The sequence below is a fragment of the Manis javanica genome, chromosome 13, assembly GCF_040802235.1.
Source record: "Manis javanica isolate MJ-LG chromosome 13, MJ_LKY, whole genome shotgun sequence".
Taxonomy (NCBI): domain Eukaryota; kingdom Metazoa; phylum Chordata; class Mammalia; order Pholidota; family Manidae; genus Manis; species Manis javanica.
In genome coordinates this window covers 93,971,347-93,995,510 of record NC_133168.1, presented here as the reverse complement: position 1 = coordinate 93,995,510, position 24,164 = coordinate 93,971,347, and the positions used below count along the sequence as shown (strand labels likewise).

The window sequence follows — 24,164 nt, the reverse complement described above, 5'->3', positions numbered from 1 at the left end:
TCTAAAACATTATGTTAAGTGAATGAGGCCAGACACAAATGGTCACATACTCCATTCATACAAAACATCCAGAACTGGAAAATCCAGAGGTGGATTGGTGGTTGCCAGAACCTGCAGCAACCACCAATAAGTGCTTCATTTTGGGTTTCCTTTTAGGCTAATGAAATTCTTGGCGAATAAAGACATGGTGCTCACAAACATTGTGTGTATACTAAGTACCACTGATTTGTTCACTTTAAAATGGTGAATTTTAGGTAATGTGAATTTCACTTCATTAAAAAAAAATCCATTAAAAAGGAAAGCACCCATTCTCCACAAATAGTTCAAAATGTCCGCACCATGAATAATAAGGTTGGGAGTGAAAAAGAATATTAACGTGACTGAACATAACCTTTGACAGTACAAAGTGCTATTACTTCCCCAACGTGGATAAAGTGAAGGCTCCTATGGCCAGGATTCTCACCTGGCCCTGGGCTGGCTAGCTCACTACACACATGCTCTGGGTGACACGGTGGCACGGCTGCAAGGCTGCTGGAGAGCAGAGCAGAGGCCGGAGTGGACTGAGACGGCTGTGCGGGTAGAGAGGCCTAGAGGCAGAGACCGGCTTGCTGCATGCAGACTCCCTATGAATGGATGAGATTTTAGTGATTGACCTGCCACCATGGAAATAAGTTGGGTATAAACCCTTTCACCCCAAGAATGTTCCACTGTCATTTCTTTGGTCTCATTGAATCCATAGTGAACTTCTCCAGGGTTGAAACCCGTTGGCAAGACACCCAAGTTCTCCAAATGCAGGAAAAAGCTGACAGCTACCAGCTGTTTTGAAGAGGAAACATCATCACCTAGCAATCTCACCCAGGCCTATCTTTAAAGACTCAAAACTTCTATCTAAACCAAGTTAAGAGTCCATTTCTCCAACGTCTTCTTTAATGCACGCCTGTCTTCAGGCCCGGCCACATCTCTTCTCCCGGCCTCCTCTGGCTCGCCTCCCAGAGGGGGGTCACCTGCAAATCCACGAGGTCGCGCTGAGGGAGAGGATAAATGGCGGGCTGGCCAATGGGAAGCAATGAAAAAGGACTGTAACAGATTATTTACCGAGGACTTATGGATGCCTCAAGCACTAAGCAAGCGGCATACCATCACCCCCATTTTACAGATGAGAAAACAGGCCCAGCAGGGCGATTTCAAGTGAAAGGCGGCGTATGGTTTGAACTAAGCTCCCAGACCCACACTCTTTTCCGTGCTCTTAAGCACCTGAGCTTTTTTCTTACCTTGGGCCTCGTCATCACTCTTATTTCTGCCCCCCTCCCGCCCAGTTTAAGACTCTTGGGGCACAGGGTGGGGCCATGCCGCGCTACTGACTCTACAGAAAAAAAACAGCGCTTCATCCCGCTCAATTCTCACAGCCGTCCCTATGGGGTGCTCCATCACGAGGAAACTGAGAAAGTGGTGGGTGCAAAGGGAACAGGGACAATTGAGGTCAAGTTCGCAGATGCGGGACTACACGAAACCCTCGTCTGCAAGAAAGGATCTCCGCTCCGTCCCGAGTCGTTTTAATCGCGAGACCTACGCGTCGCGCGCAGGTCCAAATCCAGGCTCTTATTTTTTTTGGACCCGCCCCACCAGCCTGGATTTCCTACTGGTCGTCTCGCGTGGCGTACTCTGGGAAAACTGCAGGGTAGTAGCTTGGAAGGACCCGGCCGCTCCAACCTTAGTTGTCCTAATTTTTGCCTGAGAAAGATGCTGTACCATGGTACTTATTTTGGTCATTTTGTCCGACCAGCGATGGAGACTAGAGCTGGAAGGCTTTCGAAAAAAAAATCTTTAGAAAGATGACCGTGTTTAGGCGCATCAGGCATTCACCAGGGCAGCTAAGGTCTCAGGGGGTCCTTCACCTCTGGCTCCTCAAGATTCGGACATAGGGCAGAAGCGGGTGCCATTGAGCTCCGTCGAGTAGCAGAGGGGGCAGGGCTAATTCTTAAAGGAGCCGCGACCCATTAGCAGACCGGAGGGTGACCCGGATGATGGCGGCCCGTGCTGCCTTAGCCTGGGCACTGTGGCTACTACTGCCCCCAGTGGGTGTGGGAGGGGCAGGGCCCCCGCCGATCCAGGACGGCGATTTCACTTTCCTGCTACCTGCGGGGAGGAAGCAGTGTTTCTACCAGTCCGCGCCAGCCAACGCAAGCCTGGAGACCGAGTATCAGGTAGAGGGCTCCAGAGCAGGCGAGCCAGAGGAGCCAGGGTGAGGAGGCGAGGCCAAGCAGCTGAAGTTAGGCATGCATTAAAGAGGGAAAAGGACGGAGCCCGAGCGTAGGAGCGCGGGGGCGGAGCTAGCGAGAGCGGTACCGAGGGGGCGGGACAGCGCGTGGGAGCGGAAGGGGCGGGAATAAAGAAGGCGGAGCCAGGATGAGAATACCTTAGGGGGCGGGGCCACCGAGGATCCCTTTTGAGGTCAGGAACTTCGCGAGTGGGCGTGGTCTACATAGATTTCCCTGGGGTTGGGCTGAAGAAAGCTGATCCCTGCCGTCTCATTTGGGGCGTGGCCAGGTAAACGTCGATCAAGGACTTCCGACGGGGACGTGACCAGACCAGAGATCCAAAGCTGTCAATTAGTGAGGGCTGAACCCAGGCGAGGGGTGCCGCCAGCTAGACTAGTGGGGCAGGACGGGGTTGGTCAGCGCTCGGCCCCTGGTGGTCTGTATGGGTCTATGTGGTTGGTGTAGCCCTGGCTTTCTCTGGCAGGTGCCCTTTCGCCTACTCCTAGCCCTCCACCTGCTCTTACCTGTCCCCCCAGGTGATCGGAGGTGCTGGACTGGACGTGGATTTCACGCTGGAGAGCCCTCAGGGCATGCTGCTGGTCAGTGAGTCCCGCAAGACAGACGGGGTGCACATGTGAGTTAAGTTCCGCTGCCTGCTGGGGTTCGGTTACAGCCCTGCCCCTCCCCAACGGCCTCAGGTTACTGCCCTGCCTGCAGTAACCTGCCTGCAGTGAAGTTCAGCTTGGTGGCTACTCAGGGTCACGTCTGTGTGTCCGTCTGCTCAGGGTGGAGCCCACGGAGGCCGGGGACTACAAGCTGTGCTTTGACAACTCCTTCAGCACAATCTCGGAGAAGCTGGTGTTCTTTGAACTCATCTTTGACAGCCTGCAGGACGACGAGGAGGTTGAGGGCTGGGCAGAGGCTGTGGAGCCCGAGGAGATGTTGGATGTCAAGATGGAGGACATCAAGGTGTGCCCAGGCTGAGCTGGGGCCATTCCTCCCAGATCTCTGGCATTGGGTGGCAGTGTCCCCCTGCCCTCCCCACCTTAGTTGGCCTGACCCAGCCTCCCTTGGTGCCCCCAACCTAATTAAGCCCAATAGCAGCTCACAATTAATAACATTATTTCTAGGTGTAAACCCTGTTCTAAGTGCTTAAGTAACTCCTTAAATCTCCATAACCAGTCTATGAAGTAGGTAGTATGCTCTGATTTTCCTCCATTTTAACTGAGGGGCAGGATGGCTAAGTCACTCTTCTAAGGCCGCACAGCTAGAACTGACAGTCAGTATCTGAACCCAGCCAAGTCTGGCTTCAGCAACTGTGCTGTTAACCACTAGCAAATACATTCTTTACACTTATTTAGACATTCGATTCTCAACAGCAACTCTGAGGAGGAAACTGAGGCCCAGAGAGGTTAATTAACTGCCTGTGATCACACAGCTGGTGAGCAGCAGAGTGGGGATTTAGACTCAGCAGCCTGGCTACAGGATGTGCTCTCAGCTCTCTCCCTAGTTTTATCAATCACAGACGCTCATGCAGTTCTCCCCAGTTTTATCAGTCTCTTTCCCCAAAGAATGGAGGCCTGACCCAGCTTCTCTGTCTGTCCCACAGGAGTCTATTGAGACCATGAAAACCCGGCTGGAACGCAGCATCCAAATGCTGACGCTGCTCCGGGCCTTCGAGGCTCGTGACCGCAACCTGCAGGAGGGCAACTTGGAGCGGGTCAACTTCTGGTCGGCTGTGAATGTGGCGGTCCTGCTGCTGGTGGCTGTGGTACAGGTCTGCACACTCAAGCGCTTTTTCCAAGACAAGCGCCCTGTGCCTACATAGCCCCAGAAGGAGGAGGGGGAAGAAGGGGTATTAGGGTGCATGCACGAGACTTGGGGCTCCCTTCCCCAACTTAGTTTCCTCCAGGAGGGGAGTCTGTGTGGTCGGGGCCTGAGGTGTGGCCCCTAGGATCTCCTCCCCTCGGCGGGGCTAGGCAGGGAGCTCCGGCTGGCTCGCAGGCCTGGGCCCTCCAGAAGGGACAGCGCAGCGGTACACTGCTTTGGTGGAAATTGTGTACTGGGGGCACTGCGGTGTTTGAACGCAACCATTGGATTTTCTGGCCCTGCCTCTGTCCCCACTGCAAATGTGCCTTCGGCCACCGTCCAGCCTGCACAGCTGGTGTGGGACGGGGCCCAGGAAGCAAACTGTCCCTCCCCTTCCCCGCCGGCCCTCTCAGCCACGCCGCAGCAGGAGGGGGCTTGCTGCTTGTGGAACTCCATGCCTTCCTTTCTTCCTCTCTTTGTAGCCCCACCAGAGGCCTGTTGCTGCTGGGGCGGCTCCCTGGTGGGGGTGGCCTGCTTGTGCCAGGGGCTGGGAAGGAGACATGCTGCAGTGTTCTTGCCAGGACAGTCACTTTATTGACAGGAAGGGGCCCAGCCCCTTGGCCCAGCAGGGTGCGGGCGGAATGTGAGGTCTGGTAACCTAACTCCAGGGTGGAGGCCTGCAAGACCCCCCTCCCCTCCTGCTCTCTCTGCAGGGGCCCCAGACAGGGCTGAGGGGTGGTCCTGCCAAAGCCTTCGCAGCAACCTCGGAACAAAGGGCGGTCTGGCGCGGGCACTGGAGTCAATAAATTATGGCCAGAAAATCACAGGCTGGTGGTTGGGGCTCAGGGACACCAGCTGGGAGAGACCTGCCCCCAAGGGGGGTGGGCAGCCAGGCAGGCGGGAGGGGTCTCCCGTGAAGCTCAGAAGAAGGGTCAGGCAGGAGCTGATGGAGGTGGTCGCCTGGGCACAAGAGAAAAATCAGAAAGCAAAGTCTGAAGTTCCCCCCAGAAGGCCTGGGGCCCTGGGGGAAGTCCTCAGGACTGCAGGGGTAGGAGGCGGCCTGATCACTGCAGTTTGGGGTAGAAGGGCTGGGCCCAGGTCTGCATCTGGTCTCCAGGCCAGCACCGTGTCACCAGCCGCAGCCAGGCCTGTGGGTGTGTGCACACGCGTCCAGGGGAGATTCCTGCTGCCACTCCTGAGCTGTTAAGGAAAGCAAAGCTCTCCCCCCTTCATAGCATGGTTCCCTCCGGGAGAAGTGAACCCCCCGTGAGCAGAGCCCTGGGAGGTGTTGGGGAGCCCGTGATGGGTGGTCCTCATCAGAGCCCTGCTGGGGGAAGGCCAGCAGCCCATGTCCTCAGCCTGAACACCCACACAGAAGGCCCACACAGCAGCCACCAGAAGCTTCTTCCCTTTATTTTAGTTTATTAATAGGACACAGAGTGCAGGCACTTACAGTGGTCAAACTGAGCAGGGAGTGAGCGCGAAGAGCTCAAGGGAGTCCAGGGAGAGGCTGGGGGGCCCACCCTGTTGGGGGGGCCTGGGTGGCAGCTGAGAGGCCCCCAAAGCCTCCCCACGCACTCAGTCCCCAGCCCAGCTGCCCTGGGGGCCAGGGACGGGGGTTGAGAGGAAAGCAAGGCCGGCAGGGATGAGGCTCCCTCCCCACCTGGCAAGGGTGCCTCTGGCAGCGGAGGCCGGGCCGTGCGGTTAGTGCAGCCAAGAAGGAACATGCACAACCCCGGCCGCCCCGGGCCTGGTTCACCGCCCAGAGCTCCCGCTGCTGAGCAGTGGGCACGCTCCCTGCGCCCCTTAAAGGACAGGTGGGGGGGGGTACAGGTGCCCCAGTTTCCAGAAGGCCTAGTTGACTCAGGCTTTCCTGGCCAGAGAAGCTGTGGATGAGTCTCCCGCCCCAGCCAGGATCCTTATTCAGGATGGTGCCAGAGTGCACCCCTCCTCTGCTACCCCCAGGCGCCCTGGCCCAAAGTGCAACCCCTGGCTCCGTCCACCCGAGGGCTCCAAGGCCCCATCGGTGCTGTGTCCAGCTGGGGATGGGCGCCAGGGTCAGGGAGGAGTCGGGCTGCCTCGGGGAACCTAGTCCCAGCACGGTGACGGGAGGGCCAGGGGCGGCAGAGGGGCCCAGACCACTGAAGCTCTGGCACCGTAGGTGCACAAGGACCCCCTGAGAACATGCCCCCAGCCTAGTCGAGCAGGGATGGCTCGGCTGGGCGGATAATGGTGGGCCGGCCAGGTGCCGCAGGGGGTCTTCTGCTGCAAAGAGAACAGACACGAGGGGAGATGCAGTGAGGCAGGCGGCAGGGCAGCACGAGGCCCCAGGTCCCACCGCCCCCGCCCCGGGTGCGGGCCGACGTGCTGGCGGCTCCCAAGCCTGGCAGGGCGCCAGAAAGAAGCAAGCCGCCTCCCACCCGCTGGACTCAGGTCCCTCATGGGTGAAGTGGGGAGAATGGAGCCCAGCCTCAAGTCTGGGGATGTACACGTGTCTTCAGGAAGGAAGCAAAGGTCAAACCCTGAAGGAGGGGCCCTGAGCTGCTGGTGGGCCCACCCACTCAGGCGGAGGACAGCCTAGGGGTCCTCGAGGCACCCTGACGCCACCTCTCTCTGACACTGGGCCTCAGTTTCCCAACCAGCCAAATAGGGCCGATGATGCCTTCACTGCTGCAGGGATGCAAGGGGCTCCCATCAGGAAGGTGTATGTGAGGAGACCCCACGGCACCGGCCGGCAGCTGTAGCAGCGGATGGCAGACGCGAGGGGCCCAGCCTCACCTGGGCACTCCGGGCGGAATGCCGGGCGGAATCCGAGCTGGCCGCGACGGGATCTGAGGCGGGACTGAGAAGGGGTCGTTGTTGGCAAACGCGTTCTGGGGTCCGGGCCGGGATGGGATGGGGGGCACCGAGAGGGAGGCTGCTGCCCCCACTGGCATGGGGGTCAGGGGAGGCCCCGGGGTGGGGCCCCTCACTGCCGGGGGCCGGCCAGGGGGGTGCACGCTGGACGTGGGTCGGCGCTGTGGAGTGGGGCTGTGAAAGAAGGCAGTGTGTGAGCTGGAGGCCGTGGGCGGGTGAGGCTGGAGGCAGGGGGAGCTTCTGGCCAGCGCAGCCCCCAGCCTCCCCTGTAGCACCGGCTGGTACCCGCGACCCCCTGGGAAAATGCAGCTGAGTGCCTGGTCCTAGGTGCCCTGGGATCCTCTGTCCACCCCCTAGACCTGCCTAGCCAGGGTCCTGGCACCTGTCCTTGGCCACTGAGGCTCTGGCTGCCCTCTGATCTTGTGCCTACAGGCATTTCCCTGTCACTGACCCGACTCAGGCCTCCCCACCTTTCCACCTCCTCCCATCTACCCTCATAGCCAAAGATCCTTCCAGAGCTCAGCCCTGCCCTCCATGTAAAATCCAATGCCCCTCAATAGATGAATGGATGAAGAAGATGTGGTACATATACACAATGGAATATTACTCAGCCACAAGAAAAAAACAGATCTTACCATTCGCAACAACATGGATGGAGCTAGAGGGTGTTATGCTCAGTGAAATAAGCCAGGCAGAGAAAGACAAGTACCAAATGATTTCACTCATATGTGGAGTATAAGAACAAAGAAAAACTGAAGGAACAAAACAGCAGCAGAATCACAGAACCCAAGAATGGACTACAGTTACCAAAGGGAAAGGGACTGGGGAGGGTGGGGGGGAAGGGAGGGATAAGGGGGAAAAAGAAAGGGGGCATTACAATTAGCATGTATAATGGGGAGGGCACGGGGAGGGCTGGGCAACACAGAGAAGACAGGTGGTGATTATATAGCATCTTGCTACGCTGATGGACAGTGACTGCAAAGGGTATGTAGGGGGGACTTGGTGAAGGGGGGAGCCTGGTAAACAGTATCCTTCATGTAATTGTAGATTAATGATAGAAAAAAAAAAATCCAATGCCTCCAGAGGCTGTAGATCTGAGAAGACCCTGCCTCAGGTGCCCCCCAGACTCCTCCCTGGGGCTGAACACCCTCTGCTCCCCAGGCTAGGTGCTGAGCCTCGCCGTCAGTAACTCCCTGCTCCCTGAGGCCCCACTAGGGCTGGCACCTTCTGTGAGATTTCCCTGACTGACCCTTTCTCCTGCTGCCCCTGCTTAGATGTCTGCCTGATGCTTGGCATTGCCTTCACCAGGGCCTCCTTTCTCACCAACAGCTCTGGAGGGCTTGGGGAGGAGGGAATGTACTGGTCATGCCCTCCAAGTGCCCCTCTAGCCCCTGCCCACCTGCCATTCTCAGCTGTACTCCAGGAGGCTGACCCCCACGGCCAGGGCCGCCTGGGCCCCTGGCCCTCTGGCTCCCACTTGGGCTTAACCAACAGAAGGTACCAGGAGACAGGCAGACCTTTAAGCCTTCTCTCCTGGACCCTTCAGGCCTGGGCGGGGTAGCAGCTCCCACTGGCTGGCTCTGGGTGCTGTGCTGCCCGGGCTGGGTCCCTCCACCCCACCCACCCACAGGCTGTGCCCTGACCCTTGGGGGGAGTGGGGAACTCAAAGGCAGCAGCCTCTGCAGCATGGGGTGACTGGGCCTCCCAGACCTGTGGCTGCTGGCACTCTGAAGCCAGGTGTCGTCAACGGGTGGGGGCACGGGTATGGACACAGTGCTGGTGCTGATGTCCCCGATGATCTTGAGCGCCTCCTTGAGCGCGTGGTACATGCGCAGCAAGTCCTCTCGCCGCTGGGCCAGGTCGGCCGACTCCTCCATGAGGCTGCTCTGGTCTGCCGAAGAGTACAGGTAGGCCAGCAGTTCGCGGTGGATGAAGGCCTTGGTCTGGGGCGAGGGTTGGAGAGGTTAGGGCTTCGTGCCACACCGACCCACTTAGCCGGCCATTGCGACTGGCTGGAGAAGCGTCCACACTCGGTGGGGCTTTCTTTGCCTTTAACTTTACTCAGAACATGGAAGGTGTTTAGACTGCAGGTGAGCTTTCAGCCCCATCTCCTGAGTCCCGCAGGGCGCCTTGAGGTGTTCTTCCGACTCACTACATGAGATTCTTACTAAACTTGTTCTTAGAATCTTATGTCTTTCACTGTCATCTTTTTTCCCATTATATCTTCAAACTGGCTTTTGTTCAAAAACTGCTAGTTTCTGTTAATTTTATACTTTATTTCTTCCTGAATCCTCCTATGGGATACAGTAGTTTTTTAGTTACTTTTCTTGAGTTTCTAGGTACACATATTCATGTGTACAGGAACTTGTACAAACAGTAATTTCTCCTGTTCTTTTTCAGTGTTGACCCCTCTAAATTATTTTCTTGTCTAAGTGCATAGGCTAGTAACTCTGCAAGGAAGTTAAATAAAACTGGAAATGGCTGATTTGTCCTTGATTTTAGAGGAGATGCTTCCAGAACTTTCCCACTATCAAGAGTAGCTTTGAGACTGAAATAGATTCCACTGATAAATGGTATCTTGTAACAGAAAACCCCTTCTAAACTTGCCTTTTTAAGAAATGACATTGAATTTTCTCCCAACTTTCAACATCTGCAAAGATGACCACATGGTAGTTTTTGACTTATGAACCATGTAAATGCATTAGCTATTCAAACACTTAAATTTTGAAAAACCTGTAAAAGGGAAAATAAAATATAACTTAAGGTACACAAATCTACTCAAGCCTCTTAACTCCTGATTTTCCCCTTCTAGGAAGCAACTGCTTTCACCAGGTTCTTATACAAACTTCTAGAGATTTCTATGCATATATATTTCCTCCCTCCCTTTTTACACAAATGGAACCCTCCTGTTTATGTTCCATACCTATTCCACATAACAATGAAAGTTGTTATAGATCTGGACAAGTTCCTTATCCCGCCCCCGCCTTTTTTTTTTGGCAACAGAATGGATATCTATTAAATGGACAGGGATTTCCCATCTTTGGCCACTACAAAACAACGCTGAAAAGAATATCCACATATGTGCTCAATGTGCATGTGGTCAAGTGTCTGTGTGTGAAAAAATCCTGCAAGTAAAACTGCTGGCCCAAAGCATATGTGCATTTTAAATTTCACAGCTGTGGAACCATATACATCATAAATCTCATCTGTATGTGAAGAGTATTATCAGGACACCCCTACTGAGAAGACCATGAAGAATGGAATGAGAGGGAAGGAACTTGGGATTTTTGCTTTAGATCCTGTTATGCAGAGCTTTTATAGGCACAACACAAACCGAACCTGGTCTGTACAGGTTTCTGAGTGCCCAGCACTGAGCCAAAGGCCTGAGATGCAAACCCCCTGAACCCATCCAGCAGCCTAGAGTGTGAAGAAATACATTTCAGAAGCATTTCACCAAAGAGAAGCCTAAAGTTGAGAGGCTGGCGAGCCCTGGGAGTGGGTAGACATCACCCTTCAGTGCAGGCGGGCTGGGCCACAGGCCTTCAGGCCACAGTTTGGGAAAAACTCAGCCTGGGCTGGAATGCCACCTCCCCCTCTTCTGAGTGACTCAGGGCAGGTTTCTTGACCTGCGGGGCCTCTCTTTTCCTGCCTATGAAATGCAGATGATAGCAGTTGCTCTCCTAGGTCTATTAGCCTGAAAAAATGCAGAGAGTGTACACACATGGAGTGAGCTCCAAATACCTGATTAAAGGGAAGTGTGAGGAGCCCCTTGTGGCCAGTACCTTCCAGTTGGAGAATCCTGATTCTGAGGTTTAAAAGGTGGTGACTCACTCTAATTTTTAATTCACATGAATTGTGTTCAGACCAAGTCGGGCTGTGGCTGCCTTGGGCCCCCTCCTGTGGCCGGCGGGCCCTGGAGGGCCGGACACTCACGTTGTGGATCATGAGGTGCATGATGGTCTTTGGCATGAGGTCACGGATGGACTTGTTGATGATGTCCACATATGAGTCCACCAGGTTGCGAATGGTCTCCACCTGCCGTTCCAGCTGCGGGTCCATGGAGAAGGTGTTCTCCTGGACTCCCTCCTCGTTCTCTGCCTGCAAGGGGGGAAGGCGGGGTGAACATGGGGGGCCCCCTTCTCTGGGACTCGCTTGCCTCGTCCCACCTAGAGCCGACCTTCCAGGGCTGACCCAACAGCTGCCAAGAGCGCTATAGCCCTGCCTGCCCTCTGCCTGAGCTGCCTGGACCGGCAGAGACCCCGGCCCAAGACGGGCTAGGACTTCCCACCTGGCACTGAAACAACACGTTAATTTGGGGGCCGAGAGAGCCATGTTCACTCAGCCTCAAGGATGGGAGAAGAGAGAGAACAAAGCAGATGGAGTCCCAGGCCGTTTGTGTCCCTGCCCTTGTCCTCACTTGGAGAACCTTCTGGGCCCCGATGACAAAACCCTCTCCCCTTCTCTGCTCAGGAGGGTGTGAGCTTCGTGCCCTCAGAGTTCGGACAAGCACAGGGTGGAGGCGGGCCCGCGCAGCCCGCCGTGAGCCGGCCAGGCGGAGTGCCTCCTCACCTGGTCCTTTTCAGGGTAGACGCCGGCCCGGAGGAACGAAGCCTTCCAGCTATCCACATCCTCCTGGGAGTCACAGGCCAGCTCGATCTGCCGCAGGTCCTTGTAGACGTTCCTGTGGTGGAAGGGAGGGAGGAAGGGAGTGACACGCGCCTGACCCTGCCCAGGAGCCTGGCGGGGGCAGTGAGCTACAGCAGGGGCTCCGGGGCTGTCTGACTGACTAGGCTTACATGCGTAGGCGCTCACGCCGAACGGGAGGCTGGGCTGGAGCTGGCGGGTGTAGATGGGCAGTGGCGAAGGGGGTCCTGTGGCCAGCAGGGGGCCTGCCGTTCATGAAGAACCAGTAGGCCCTGGCTGGCAGCTAGGCCCTGATAGGCGGCCCCTCTTCCCTGGATGAGGGCGTGTGTCTGGGTAGGGGCCCTCCTGGGTCCACACTCAGCCCTTCCTCCTATTCTCAGACCTACCAACTGGGTCTCTTCCTGAGTTGAGAAAAGTGCCTTTGTTTTTGCTAGTCACCCCCCAACATCCCTTGGGATGGATTTCCCGAGTATCCTGGGCCCGTCTGTTGGGTGACTACACTCCCCCAGGGACCTCACCCCATCTCAGGACTACAAACACCACCAGGCAGGGACGACTTCCGAGGCTACATCCCTGCCTGAGGCTCATTCCTGAACACACACTCTGTGCCTACCCAGCTGGCTCCCCGATGCCCCACGTGGTGTCTCACAGGCCTCTGTCCCTCAGCATGGCCCGACTGTCCCTGGGCCTAGCGTGCCTCTGCCGTCGCCATCTCAGCAGATGGTAGCTCGGTCCCCGCAGCTCAGAGCAGCGAGCGACGCCTCTCACTCCCAGACCCTCTAGGAGTTTGGTCAGCCGTTGGGCTCTACCAGAATCCACTGCTTCCTTCTCTGTGTCCTTGGCCCAGGCTGGGTCCAGCCCCACAAGCTCCTAACTGGACCTGTGCTGCACCCTGGGCCAGGGTTTCCGCTCCTGCTTTCGCCGTGTGCCCCCCTCCCCCAGCCACCAGGCGGCGCCCATGAGGGCCTGAACCAGGTCCTGCCCCTTCCCACTGGAACCCCTACGGCTCCCGCCTCCTTCCTCAGAGCTCCGCCCGGAGGTCTCCCCGGAACACACACGGGCGCACCCAGGGCATTTTCCAGCCTTCCGCCTGGCTCCTGAGGCCTGAGGTCTCAGGGCAGAACTGTATACAGCAAGGGCTCCATGGACATCGCTGACCTGCTGCAGGAGGCCCTCAGTCTTCACCGCGAGCCTCCTGGGGGCCCCGGGGGCGCTCACCTCTGCTCTGTGTTGAAGATGGCAAAGATGTGCTTTATGGACATGAAACCCTTCCCCACGTCGCGGATTTTGAGGTTGTCCAGAGGCAGCATGTATTTCTTCTCTTTTTCCTGAGGTCAGAAGGGGAGGGGGTCACCCTGGACTGTTTAAGCAAGGCCCTGAGATGCCCTGAGCAGGACTCCACGGCCACCAACATGGGGATGCCTCCCGTGCTGGTGGCTTCACTTGGGCTAACTCATCTGCCACCACCTGCCCCCTGTTCACTCGCCAGCCTCCCTGCCACTCCCTGAATAGCCCAAGCAGAATCCTGCCCCAGGGCCTTTGCACAAACTGCTAGTGTCAGCGTGGATCCCTCCTTGCTTCTTCCAGGTTTTTGTGCAGAGGGGACCATTCCAGCCAGGGCTGCCTGCCCTGAGCTCACCCTGCACTCTCTCTAACCCCTTCCCTCCTCCTCCTTCCCCTCAGGGTGCTTATCTATGCCTAACACACCACACCATACATTTTGCTTTTGGCTTACTTACTAGGTCACTGTCTGTCTCCTGGACTGACATGTCAGCTCCCGAAGACAGGGACTCTGCTTTTGTTCACTGCTGACACACAGTGAGTGCTGACTCCACCCAGAATAAACCACCCCTACCCACTAGGCTGCCTCCACTACATGTTCACAGCCAGCCAGCTACTACTACAACCCTATTTTACAGAGAGGGAGACTGAGGTAGAGACGGGCAGGCAGCTTGCCCGGGCTGGGGTTGAGATTGAAGCCTTGGCAGCTTCAGATGATCCTGGTGCAGGAAAGCTAGGCCCCTGGAGCTGATGCCTGAGCCCCCAAACCACAGAGGGGCCACTGACTTCCTAAGGGTGGCCACATTCACGAAGTACCAAACCAGGGTGGGCACAGCAGTCCTGACGGCTGCTGGCGAGGCAGCTCAGAAAGGATGTGCCCTCAGTCAGGGGCGTGGCATGACCGACTACACTCCAACTGTGTGTGCCCTGCACAGGGATGACCTCTGCACGTACATCACCCTTAGTCCTCACAGTAGCTGCGTGTGCGTGTGTCTGTGCATATGTGCACACGCGTGTGCATGGGGGTAGGGAGGAGGCTTTAACTGCACTTCCTACATCCAGACCGCCAAGCACAGCATCAGGGTCCCCAAATCCCCATCTCCACGTGACCCACAGCAGACCCTCGATGACCTCATGGAACCTCTCCCATCACCGCCTGGGAAGCAATGTGCTCAGAGAGGGAGTCTGCCTGCTCAGAGCCACACAGCACGTGGGGTGGCCCACACAAAGGGACTTCAGAAGCCAGGCCCATGAGACCCAAAGCCATCTCCGCTCCACTGCCCACGCAGTTGGCCTTCCACCTCCTGGGCGTCTGTGGAGAGGAGAGAGCTGCCCTCACCTGGCAGTTTGCTTCTCTTCACTTGCTCTATGCCTGTCTGCCAGAAGGCCCCAGAATGAAGTCCAACGTGGCTGCTGCCTCCAAGTTCAAGAGCAGCCCAGTGATTGGGGGGAAGGGAGCTGGGGGACCCTGGATGCTGGGAGCTAGCTCCAAGATTCAGGACTACACGATGGGGGGCAGGGGCAGGTGGCAGGCTCAGTCTTGTGGCACTGGGAGTTCCAGAGGGCTCTGCCCTTCCCTGGCCATGGGACCCTGGGCAAGTGGCTCCTCGGCCCCTGCTTCAGTGTCACCATCTGTCAAAGGCAGTCAAGAAGCCTACCTTCCCATGCACAGCGGGGGCTGTGGGGAGCATATGAGGCACCAGGGTTTCTGTCTGTCCCCTTCCCTCATGGGGCTCCTGGGTTAGCCCACTGGGCTCTGAGCAAGGGCAAAGCAAGGCGGAGCACCCCCCGGGGCTGAGCTGCAGTGCGTGCAGGGTAGGCAGAGGGGCACAGCAGCCATGGAGGCGGAAGCCCCCAGCTGTGTTGCAGACCTGGAGCCCGTGGGGGAGGGCAGCCAAGAAAAGTGTGTCAGTAGCACCAGGTAAGGAAGGCCTGGGCACTTCCAGCCTCTCAGGGAGATGCCTGCGGGCCTTAGAGGGGGCTGGGTGGAGGTTCCCTGCCTGGAGGTTTGTGGAAAGGGCCTTGCTGCCCCCACCCTGCTGTGTCATGCGGCAGGAAGCTTCCAGCTGAGCGGCCAGGCCAACTGAGTCATGGTCCTTTCAGGCCCCAGTGAGACGCCACATCTGGAACTGTTTATAGTGTGGTTCCACCCAGAGCGCGACAGCTGCCTTCCTGATGCTGCCCACACGCACACACACAGACACGTCCCCACCCCCACCCGAACCCCGAGACCTTGTCCTGTGCACGGAGGCCACAGACCCAAACCCTCCCTCCGGCCCACCCGCCTCCCTTACCCCCAACCCCGCCTTAGGATTTCCTGAAAACCCACAACTTTCTCCAGATGCAAGCCAGCCCCAGCCCTGCCACGTCAGAAGACAAGGAGCGGACGGTCGCAGGTCGCAGGCGGAGCCGGTGGCCTCCTGGCCGGATCACAGGTGCCAGGGTGTGGTCGGCCTGCTGCCCCCCGGGGGGCCCTGCCACCCCAGTGTTCAGACCACCTGTTCAGTAATCTGCACGTTGGTTAGGCTGGGCTCGGACAGCGGCGCAGGGACGCGGGCAACCCCGGACCGGCTGCCACCTCCCAAGGTGAGTGTCATCGCATACCACCCGGGTTCCCACTGGGCTGGGGACTTGGATGGAAGCTTCTGGAGTCAAGAAGGGCCTGGGGGGTGGAAGAGGTGCCAGGGAAGGGCAGAGGGAGCCCTGACGCTGGCCGAGGACGTGGGGGGATCTGGCAAACCGCTCCCTTACTCCTACCCCACGCTGGAGCCATTTCCTCTTGTTTCTTTTTTAAATAAAGAACGATGTCTTGCTTCTCACAGTGGCGCCTCTAAGAAGGGCTGACAGTCACGTGTAAGGCTCAGAGGGGTCTTGCAGGGACCCTAACTTGGGGGCGGGATACCCACAGGCTCCTGCTCCTGCCCCTTCCAGGTCTGAGCCTGCTCCGCGTCTGGGGCGCACACGGGGCCCCTTTCATGGGTCTGCTGGTTCTCATTACTGCCAGCGGGCGCTCCACCCTCCTCCCCGCACTTCCCTGCCTCTGGCTGGGGCCCCATGGGAGGATATAGGGCTCCCGTTTTCGACCCCCAGATGAGGGGAAAATGGAGGGCCACTCATTGAGTGAAAGAGGAGCTCTAAAACTGGACCGGGAGTGGTGCCAGGCAGCACACTGCCAGGCTGGGATTTGGGCCCGAAGCCCCCATGGCTGCCCAAGGCCGGCACCAAGCCTGGCACTCCTGCCCCAGGGATCCCTAAACCCAAAGGCAGGGGGAAGCCCTTGGCTTGCCTTACAACAGAAGCACCCCAGGGCTCACTGGGTACCCGACTGCAGGAAAGACGGAGAGGATGGCAGAGCGTCATCCCCGCCCCCACGCCCGGCCATTCTGAGGAGCCCATTTGGCCACACCTGCCCCTCCCTGAGGCTCACTGGCTCTGGGGTCCTGGACACTGCCCCCTCCCCAGGTTTGGAAATGGCCACCCACACAGGGTCCCTCAAGGGGCTCAGGGTCTTGAGGCTCCCAGAAGTTTCCAGATTTGTGTCTGGCCTGATGTGGAGCGCGATGATGACATGTGGCTTGGGCTGTGGGAAAGTGGTCAGGCCGGGGCTGAGGTGTCCCTCAGGCCAGGGGGCACTGGCCCTGTCTCCCACCACAGGAGGGCCCTTCTACCTGTGACATGGGGCAAGTCGCTGGTTGGAGCCTTGGTTTCCTCCCTGATGGCTGAATGTGAGGGTTTCCAGAGGAGAAGGGGGGCGGCCCTCCACGTGTCCAAGGTGGGTTCTCCAGCCAGTGAGCCCGGCAAGGGGCAGGGGTTTCATAAACAAGACAACCCAGCCAGGTGCCCAGACAGAGCCCTACTGCCCTCATCTCTGAGCCGGGCAACAATTCACATGGTTGGGGTCAGCCGACAGTGAGGCCCCGCCATGGACCACATCCATGGAGGGGCCTCCCAAACCCCTGAGGGCCAGAGGGCCTGATGGGGTGGTTCCGGGGCTGACCAGACAGGCTGGCCTTTCCTCCCAGGGCACTGACCAAAATTGGTGGCTGTGCCATCCGGGTAAGCAGAACACACTGGCTGTGTGACCGATTCTGGTCAGGGGCACGTGGGCAGACAAGCACCCTCCTCATCAGGCCCTTCTTCGGGCTGCTAGAGGCCACATGGGCACGCAGGCAGCCACGTGTTAAGGGGCACTGGGGGGTGGGGGTGGAACCGAGTCTTGACAGCCCAGCAAGCTCATTGGGACTTGGGGGAGAAACAGACTTCTGTCCCTTGAGTGCCTTCATTCTGGGCCTCTGTCACAGACAGAGTACAGCCCCGGTCTGCAGCACGGCCTTGGACCTCTCCCAGGGCAACCCAGGAAAACGCGAGAAGCAGTGCCCCTCGCTGGTGATCCTCAGAGGCCAGACCAGCCTGAGACAGTGGCAACAGGCAGTCACACCGGAGCGGCTTCGCTCCCAGGCCACTAGGCCAGTTAAGCTGTTCTGCCTCAAGAATGAAGCAAAGAAACGGGCCACTCAGGACAAGACGACGGGCCAGCGCAAAGGCGGAAGAGGGACCTAGACAGCAGTGCCACCCGGGGACGCCTGCTCGCTCACGGGCCCTGCCCACATGCCCAGAGTCTGGGGCAGCGCGCAATCCTGCTCCTGGGGCCGGTATCTCCCCTGCTGCTCCCAGGTGCCTCCCGCGTCCTTCTGGTAAGGGCAAGCACCTACGGAGTGTTCTACATGGCCACTATGGCTCAGCACCTCATGCTAGGCAGACGCCATGCCATTCTACTCTACTCCAAAGATGGTAAAACTGAAGCCCAGAGAGGCTAATGGGACCCAAGCACCCAGCAGTTTGAGTCCCTGACCCCAGGCCATACCCACTTGGAGAGCCAGGGACCCTCGCTGCTGTGACTTGGGAGGTTGGGGTCGGCGTCCAGCCTGCTGGGGGCTCGGCCTCCCCCATCTCCCTCTCCTCCTTAAGGAGCTGGGCCGTCCCCAGGCGGGACCTCAGAGTTGGCGGGGAGTGGCTGGGACAGGAAGTCTGGCACCTGGCACACCCCCAGCCGGGGCCATCCCCACCCTAGCTGTGAGCACTGGGACACAGAGAGCCACTCTGGGACGAACAGGTGGCCGCCCACCCGCTCTCGCCCGACCTCCCCGCCCCTGCCAACCCCTCACCTCCTCATCCTTGTACCAGGACAGGGACTCTGCCGTCAGCACGAACCAGTACTCCTTGGAGCCGCCCTTCATCAGGCTGATGTTGTTGATGGTCAGCCAGCCCTTGCGGATCACCTGGGTGGGGGGAGGGTGCAGCTCAGCGGCGGACAGCGCCCTCAGCCCGGCCCGGCCACCCCCGGCACAGGGGCCGGTACCCCGCCCCCGCCAAGGAGGGAAGCCGGGGACCACAGCACAGACACCTCCAGCCCGAAGCCAGGAGACCCGACTCCACCTTGCCCCGAGCACTTCCCGCTAGAAACCACCTTGGGGGCCCCGGTGGACAGACACTGACTCACTTCCTGGCCCTAGGGTGGCAGGCAGCCAGGTCCCAGGAGGCCCTGTGCACACAGGGATGGGCCAAGTGGAGAAAAGGCACACCCGGCCTGAAGGGGCTCAGAGGGGTCCTGGGCTTCCATGTGGGGCAATGTCACTCGAGAAACTGCACTCGTCTCTGAGACGCAGGTTCCAGGGACATGCTCAGGTGTGCCCCCTGGAAGGCGGCTGCCAGTGGGGGCTGGAGCGGTCACCAGGAAACGGACTGCTTCTCTCTCTCCTGGTTTGGGGCCGACTGACAGAGCTCGACACACAGCCTCAACTCTGCTGCCGGCTCCCTGGGGCAGGCGCCCAGGGGGCAGAGGGCCCTGCTCTGTCTGACTGCCCCCGGCTCCCTTCCCCACAGGCTCTTTTCTGAGTGTAAGAATGAAGGGACACCTCCACCCAGAGGGCTGGGACAAAGCTTTGAGCCCAGGGGCTCTGCAGGTCACACCCAGCAGCCGCGCTTAGTGGGGCTCGTCTTGCAGTAGCCGTCATCTGAGCGGGAGGCAGAACCCAGGCTGGCTGCAGGGACTCACCTGACAGCTAAATGCAGTCAGCCAGGGGGGAGCAGGGAAGCATGTGTGGGCTGAAGCCACACACTACTTGGGACTGGGGACATCAGGACAGCGGGAAGCACGTGGAGGCACAGGCAGGGCCACCTGGGGCTGACGCAGCAACAGACAGGGCCAAGCTGCAGAGGGCAGGCTGTGCGTGGCCATGGACAGCTGCACCCGCATACCTTCCTACTGGGGGCATCTGCAGAGGGGCTCCATCTGCTGATCAAATGGGGCCACCAGCCTCCTGCAGCTGGAAGAGGGCCCTGAGCCTCAGAGGCCCTGAAGGTGGAGGTGGCCACAGAGGCCTGGGGACCCCTGCACCACACAAGTCCTTGCCTAGGCTGGGGACAGCATGACATGCCACCTAGCAGCCTTTAAGGCCAACAGCACAGCCTTCTACCTCCCTGAGACGACGAGACAGTACCTGGGGGTCTTGTGGCTGTCAGAGCAGAAGCTCATCAGGCCTAACAAGGTCACGGGACCCTCCCCGGCCGCAGGATGACCAACTCACCCCGTTTGCCGGGGTGCCTAGCACTGAAACTCTGGGGTCCCGGGAACACCTCCGGCTCCCAGCAGAGTGGACAGCGGGTCACGCTGGGGGCAAGGCTGGTCTGCAGATGCAGGTCCAAGGACCCAAGGTTCCGGGACCCAGAAGGAGCCCCTGGTTCTGGCAGCTACCCCAGCCCCAGCTGCGCACGTGTCTCTGTTTGAGCTGCTCCTTCGCTTCCCCCTCCCCAGGGAGCAGGGTGGGGTGTGCCGTCTTGGCCCAGGCTGGGCAGGGTGGGTGCTTCTAAACCTCAAGTCACTGATGGCCAGGGAAGGGAGAGCGGGGTCCACACAGACTGTCAGGGCTCCCCAAAGGAGAAATCCTCACAGGGGCAAGACCTCTGCACTTGGGCTCAGCCCAGTTCCCACCCACCACCCCTCGGTGCCTTGATTAGTAGAGTTTGAGTGACCATGGGGCGGGGGCCCTGATGGGGCCACACCAGGAATGGTGCATGTGAACCTCAAGGCAGGAGGCTGCTGTTTAGGCCTGGAGAAACCCCCAAGGTCCTGTTCCCCTTCAGCCACCCAGATAGCTGCTGGCGTGGGAGCCCAAGTGGGGTCAGAGATGAAATCCCACCCTGGGGAGATGCCAGCTGTGGGCATCCAACACAGGTGCTGAGTCTAGGGGAAGAAATGGCCTGTCCTCCTCATTCAAAAGCCAGATTTGTGCCCCAGGGGACTGGGCCTAGGAGGAGTGTCAGGGGCACAGTAGAGGCAGATGGGCTACCAGGCTCCTGGGTGCACAGTGACAGGCATGCAGGCACACTGGGGCAGCAGAGACAGCAGGCAGCAAGCAGCAAGCTGGGGCCCCCAGCCCGGCAGGGTGGGCCTCCCTCCTTCCGGAAGAGGGTCCCAACCCAAGTCACCAGGCAGGGACACAAATCATGGCTGGGAGACCCAGTGGCCAAAGTGCTTGTGGCAGGGCTGGGCTTTGAGGCCTGGGGTGTGGAGTCTAGCAGGGAAAGTACAACTAACCCTCTCAGAGTGTGGGATGCGGGGAGAGGCAGGTCCGAGAGGTTTGGAGGAAAATGTTCCAGTTCAAAGGGGACAGGGGTGACTGTGGGGAGAGTGGACGCCTCAGGCTGAGGACCAGTCATCCTCCCGCCGCCACCCCACCCACCCCACCCGGCTGTGGCTCCTTCTGCATCTTCCAGGCCCTAGTGCGGGGTCAGCTGAGCTACTGGGATGATCCCGGGCTTGCCAGAAGATGCCTGCCAGTGGGCAGCAATGGGGCCGCCTGGTGCCTCAGTGGTCAGTGGGAGAATATCCCAGAGGAGACCCAGGCCGTACTCTCCAAGGTGGAAAGTTGGGGCTGAAGCCAGCTTCCTGAAGGGAAGCACCCTGAAAAGAGCTCAACTCTCAGACAGGAGTAGCACCTGCTCCCCACGGGGCTGGGCCATACAGACAGGAGGTGTTACCTACAAAGGGATGGCAAATACCATTCATGGTGGGGTGGAGGGCACACCGACCAGTGCATAGGAGATGCCCAGAACACTGCAGTAGAATTTCTGGGCACACAGGGGAACGATGCTGGGACCAATTAGTGATGTCTGTCGCAGGTAAAGGACAAGAGGGGGCAAGTGGAACAGAACAGCCTGATCCCTCACTGTATCTGCCACGGAGGCAGGAGGATGGCAGCATCCAGGAGAGAGTTCCCTGATCGACCAGTCATGCCCATCAGGGGTACAGGAGGGGCGTCAAGTGCAAAGTCCCCATGCGGAAAAAAAAAGTTCCTTTACTAGTTAGTCACAATCTGCCACAGAATGGGGACTGGTGGCATGCTTAGGAAATGATGGCAGGATTGATTAGCAATGCCTGCCAAGGCCACATGACAGGTGAGGGGTACAAGGGGAAGAGTGCTGGATCAGCCAGCCAGCCAGGATTGCAGGGGGGATCTCCTCGGGGTGCTGCCTGCACTGGCAACGGGGTGGCAGCAGCGTCAAGAACAAGTGCCAGCAGGGCTTGAGCAAAACCTTCCCTGGCCGGGGTATGAGGGGAGGGGGGCGCGGGGGGTTACTTGCCATCCCTGACCTATGGGAAACGAGGCGGACTTGTCAGGAATGGGCCAGAGGGGATGGGCTTCCTACCAGGGCTGCAGTCAGGTTAGTGTGTGTGTGAGTTGGCTTATGCCCAGGGCCAGCCCACCAGGCACAGGCCACTGCAAGGAGGGTTTAGGTTAGCTTTTTAGTTGTTCTGTTATTTTGGAGGGAAGGGAGCATTATGGGGTGGCGGGGTCTCCACCACCACTAGGCTCTCTAACGTTCACTACCACGCTAAGTGGGTACTTACCAAGATCTCCCCCTTTGAAAATGCAAAGTTAGGGATGTGGGTAAATCAAAGAAGAGCAGGCGGAGGAAGAGACGTAAGGGACATGAGGGAAGGGAGAAAAAAAGCAGGAAAAGCACAAAAATGGAAGGAGAGAAGAGCAAGGAAAAAAACAGCAAAAGAAAAAAAAATTACATGCTATTAATTATATCCATGGTGTTAATATTTAATTCATTATCATCTCCCGAAACAAAAAAGCAACAACATATATATTACCTATGGCAAGCGCAAAAAAATCAAATCATGCAGTGGTTACATCCGCCTTTTCCAGAGGGCTCGCTAGTCGTGCGAGATAAACAGCAGAGCCCCCACCCCCCACCCCCACCCCCACCCAATGGGGAGAAGCTGGGGACACTGGCAGAAATTTTTGCAAAGATAATCTGTTTTCTAAAAGAAAAAAAAAGGCATGGGATACTGGTATATATAAAGCAGTTCATGTTTCACAAGGGCCTGGGCTGGGATAGGAATCAGGGTAGAGGACCCTTTACGTGGCGCTGGGTTTTTCCAGGTGTGGGGTTCAATGAACCAGGCTCCCCAGAACTGCTTGTCACAGTGCAGCCCCCCACCTGGTCCCCTCCCACTAGGGCCAGGAACCCGACTTGGCTGCAGATACCACGAGTGATCAGGCCGCTCCTCTCCCCAGGGTCAGGTTCTAACCGTGGCCTTAGGTGTCCGATGGGCCCTTCTGGGTGTGTGAAATTAGCCCCCCAGGCCCTGCCAGAGCTTCAGCTCAAAAACCGTTCTCTTGAAACATCAAAACCTAAGCAGACCGAGAGGCTGGGGGGTGTGGGTGGGGTCTAGCCGATCGTGCCCCATGCCAGGCAGCCACCCAGCCATTGCTGGGCTTGCTGGTCCCTGAGTGCCCCCCCGCCCCTGAGGGTGGAGCTGCGGGCCGGGGAGAGGGGGCTACCTGGTTGGGGATGGCTCTCTTCTTGTTCAGCTGCGTGCTCCTCTGCTGGGCGCTGCAAGTGAAACACAGACGGGGCTAATGCAGTGAGACATCAGGAGGGGCAGCAAGAGGCCCTTGGGGCCCAGGTGGGGTTCTCTCCTGAGGGGTGACTAGCTACGGACAAGGTGAAGAAGAGCCCTGTGCACACAGGGCAGGCCAAGGGAAAGAGCCGGGCTCGAGGGCAGAAAAGGTCCTGAGTCAAATGGAGGCTTCTCGGCCCTGACCTCAGTCACTCCTGAGGGCACCATCTCTTTCTAGGAATCGGTGAATCCTGGTGCCTCCAGGAGGGGACATGAGAAGCTGGACTCCCAGGTGGCCGGGAGGTAGCCAGGGTGGCTTCAGCATCACGTGAGTGCCAAGCTCTTTGGGGGCTAAAAACTGGAGGCCTCTTCCCACACCTCTTCCTGTCTGTGACCAGGTCCCACGTGGCTCTGATCATCACAGGGCCTTCCGGGCTGGGAGATCCGACCATGGGACAGCTGCTCACCATGAAAATTCCACTCACCCTGGGTGGCCCCTGACCTACTCCAGAGGACAGTCAAGGACAACAGAGCACGTTTCTACAAGGTTCCTGATTTGTGTACAGCCCTGGATCTCTCTCTTTTATCTGCCCTGTTTCCTGGCCAGCTTGTGCCATGCAGAGGAAGGCCACGTGTTTTGTACGTGGGCACCCACTCACCTCCCTCGTTGGCCCTGACATATTTTCTACTGGGATGATCCTATCACCCCCTGTAAACAACTTGTATCTCCTGTTAATTAAGACATATTTCTTATCATAGTGCTTTTGCTGGGGATTTCAGAATATGAAAAGGCAAACCATCGCGTTTCATTCCTTTACTGACTGCTTCTGGGGTTTTACCTTAAAGTTCACATGGGTTGTGTGACACGGCAGAGTGCGTGTGCCTGTGTGTAAGGAAGCAGGCTTCTGCTCCTAGATCACTTAATGGCTGGAGCATTAGAATGGAGGATGCATTTTATCCAGTGATTTTTCGTATCATTTCATGAGTTTATTTTAGGGCTTTTTTCTGGGCTCTATCTTGAGTGTTTGGAGAGCAGGGAGAAGCAGCCCGAACATCTAACCACAGGAAGGAATCTGATCAATAATATGTGGAGGAACTGGGACGGAGCCAAGCCTGGCACAGCGATGGCTGGGTGCTAGGGAGGGCCAAGGTGTGCTACTTCCCGGCTCCCGCTCGCCCACGTGGCTCTCCCTTGCCCCCGCCTGTACCTTATCAGAGATTTCCTGCGGCCTGGGGCGGGGTAGGGGTCCAAAGTCCTCTGGGCAGCAGGGCCTTCCTGGCAATGAGCCAGGCCTCGCCTCCACCTGGCCCCGGTCTCCCCGTGCTCCGGCTGTGCCGCCTTCCTTCCTGTCTCCGGTGCTCTCTGAGTCTCCTGCTTGTCATCTGGCTGTCACGACTTC

The 24,164-nt window shown here is 58.2% G+C and overlaps 2 protein-coding genes and 1 long non-coding RNA gene across 15 annotated transcripts in view; 2 read left to right on the top strand and 1 right to left on the bottom strand.

Moving 5' to 3' along the window:
* The first annotated feature begins 1,914 nt into the window (after positions 1 to 1,914).
* TMED1 (transmembrane p24 trafficking protein 1) lies at positions 1,915 to 4,888 on the top strand. Of its 2 annotated transcripts, XM_017662035.3 has the most exons (5): positions 1,915 to 2,204; positions 2,795 to 2,892; positions 3,044 to 3,227; positions 3,868 to 4,035; positions 4,781 to 4,888. In XM_017662035.3, exons 1-5 carry the CDS (start codon positions 2,022 to 2,024, stop codon positions 4,871 to 4,873), a joined length of 726 nt encoding a protein of 241 aa, XP_017517524.3. In that variant the 5' UTR covers positions 1,915 to 2,021; the 3' UTR covers positions 4,874 to 4,888. The 2 variants fall into 2 exon arrangements, with proteins under 2 accessions (XP_017517524.3, XP_017517525.1); XM_017662036.3 differs by having other exon boundaries at positions 1,916 to 2,204; positions 3,868 to 4,888.
* A 571-nt stretch (positions 4,889 to 5,459) lies between these two features.
* DNM2 (dynamin 2) overlaps positions 5,460 to 24,164 on the bottom strand; it is a 75,621-nt gene continuing 56,916 nt past the window's right edge. For 5 of the 12 annotated variants that reach the window (XM_037003502.2, XM_017662034.3, XM_037003505.2 and 2 more), the window contains 9 exons: positions 22,706 to 22,757; positions 21,760 to 21,771; positions 18,014 to 18,127; positions 12,786 to 12,895; positions 11,493 to 11,604; positions 10,857 to 11,021; positions 8,634 to 8,866; positions 6,846 to 7,097; positions 5,460 to 6,332 (listed from right to left, as the gene is read on the bottom strand). In XM_037003502.2, coding sequence (XP_036859397.1) covers positions 6,263 to 6,332; positions 6,846 to 7,097; positions 8,634 to 8,866; positions 10,857 to 11,021; positions 11,493 to 11,604; positions 12,786 to 12,895; positions 18,014 to 18,127; positions 21,760 to 21,771; positions 22,706 to 22,757 — 1,120 coding nt within the window. In that variant the 3' untranslated portion in view covers positions 5,460 to 6,262. The remainder of the gene's footprint in view (positions 6,333 to 6,845; positions 7,098 to 8,633; positions 8,867 to 10,856; positions 11,022 to 11,492; positions 11,605 to 12,785; positions 12,896 to 18,013; positions 18,128 to 21,759; positions 21,772 to 22,705; positions 22,758 to 24,164) is intronic. The other 7 variants (XM_037003503.2, XM_037003507.2, XM_037003508.2 and 4 more) reach the window with 3 other exon arrangements.
* LOC118969319 (uncharacterized) lies at positions 15,297 to 23,301 on the top strand. Its single transcript, XR_005057279.2, has 3 exons — positions 15,297 to 15,434; positions 23,003 to 23,092; positions 23,163 to 23,301. It is a non-coding gene; the product is annotated as an uncharacterized lncRNA (long non-coding RNA).

Coding starts and splice junctions, on each gene's coding strand:
- TMED1 (XM_017662035.3), top strand. CDS start 2,022: ATGATGGCGGCCCGTGCTGCCTTAGCCTGGGCACTGTGGCTACTACTG. Junction 2,205..2,794: donor GCCTGGAGACCGAGTATCAG/GTAGAGGGCTCC, acceptor CTGTCCCCCCAG/GTGATCGGAGGTGCTGGACT. Junction 2,893..3,043: donor AAGACAGACGGGGTGCACAT/GTGAGTTAAGTT, acceptor CCGTCTGCTCAG/GGTGGAGCCCACGGAGGCCG.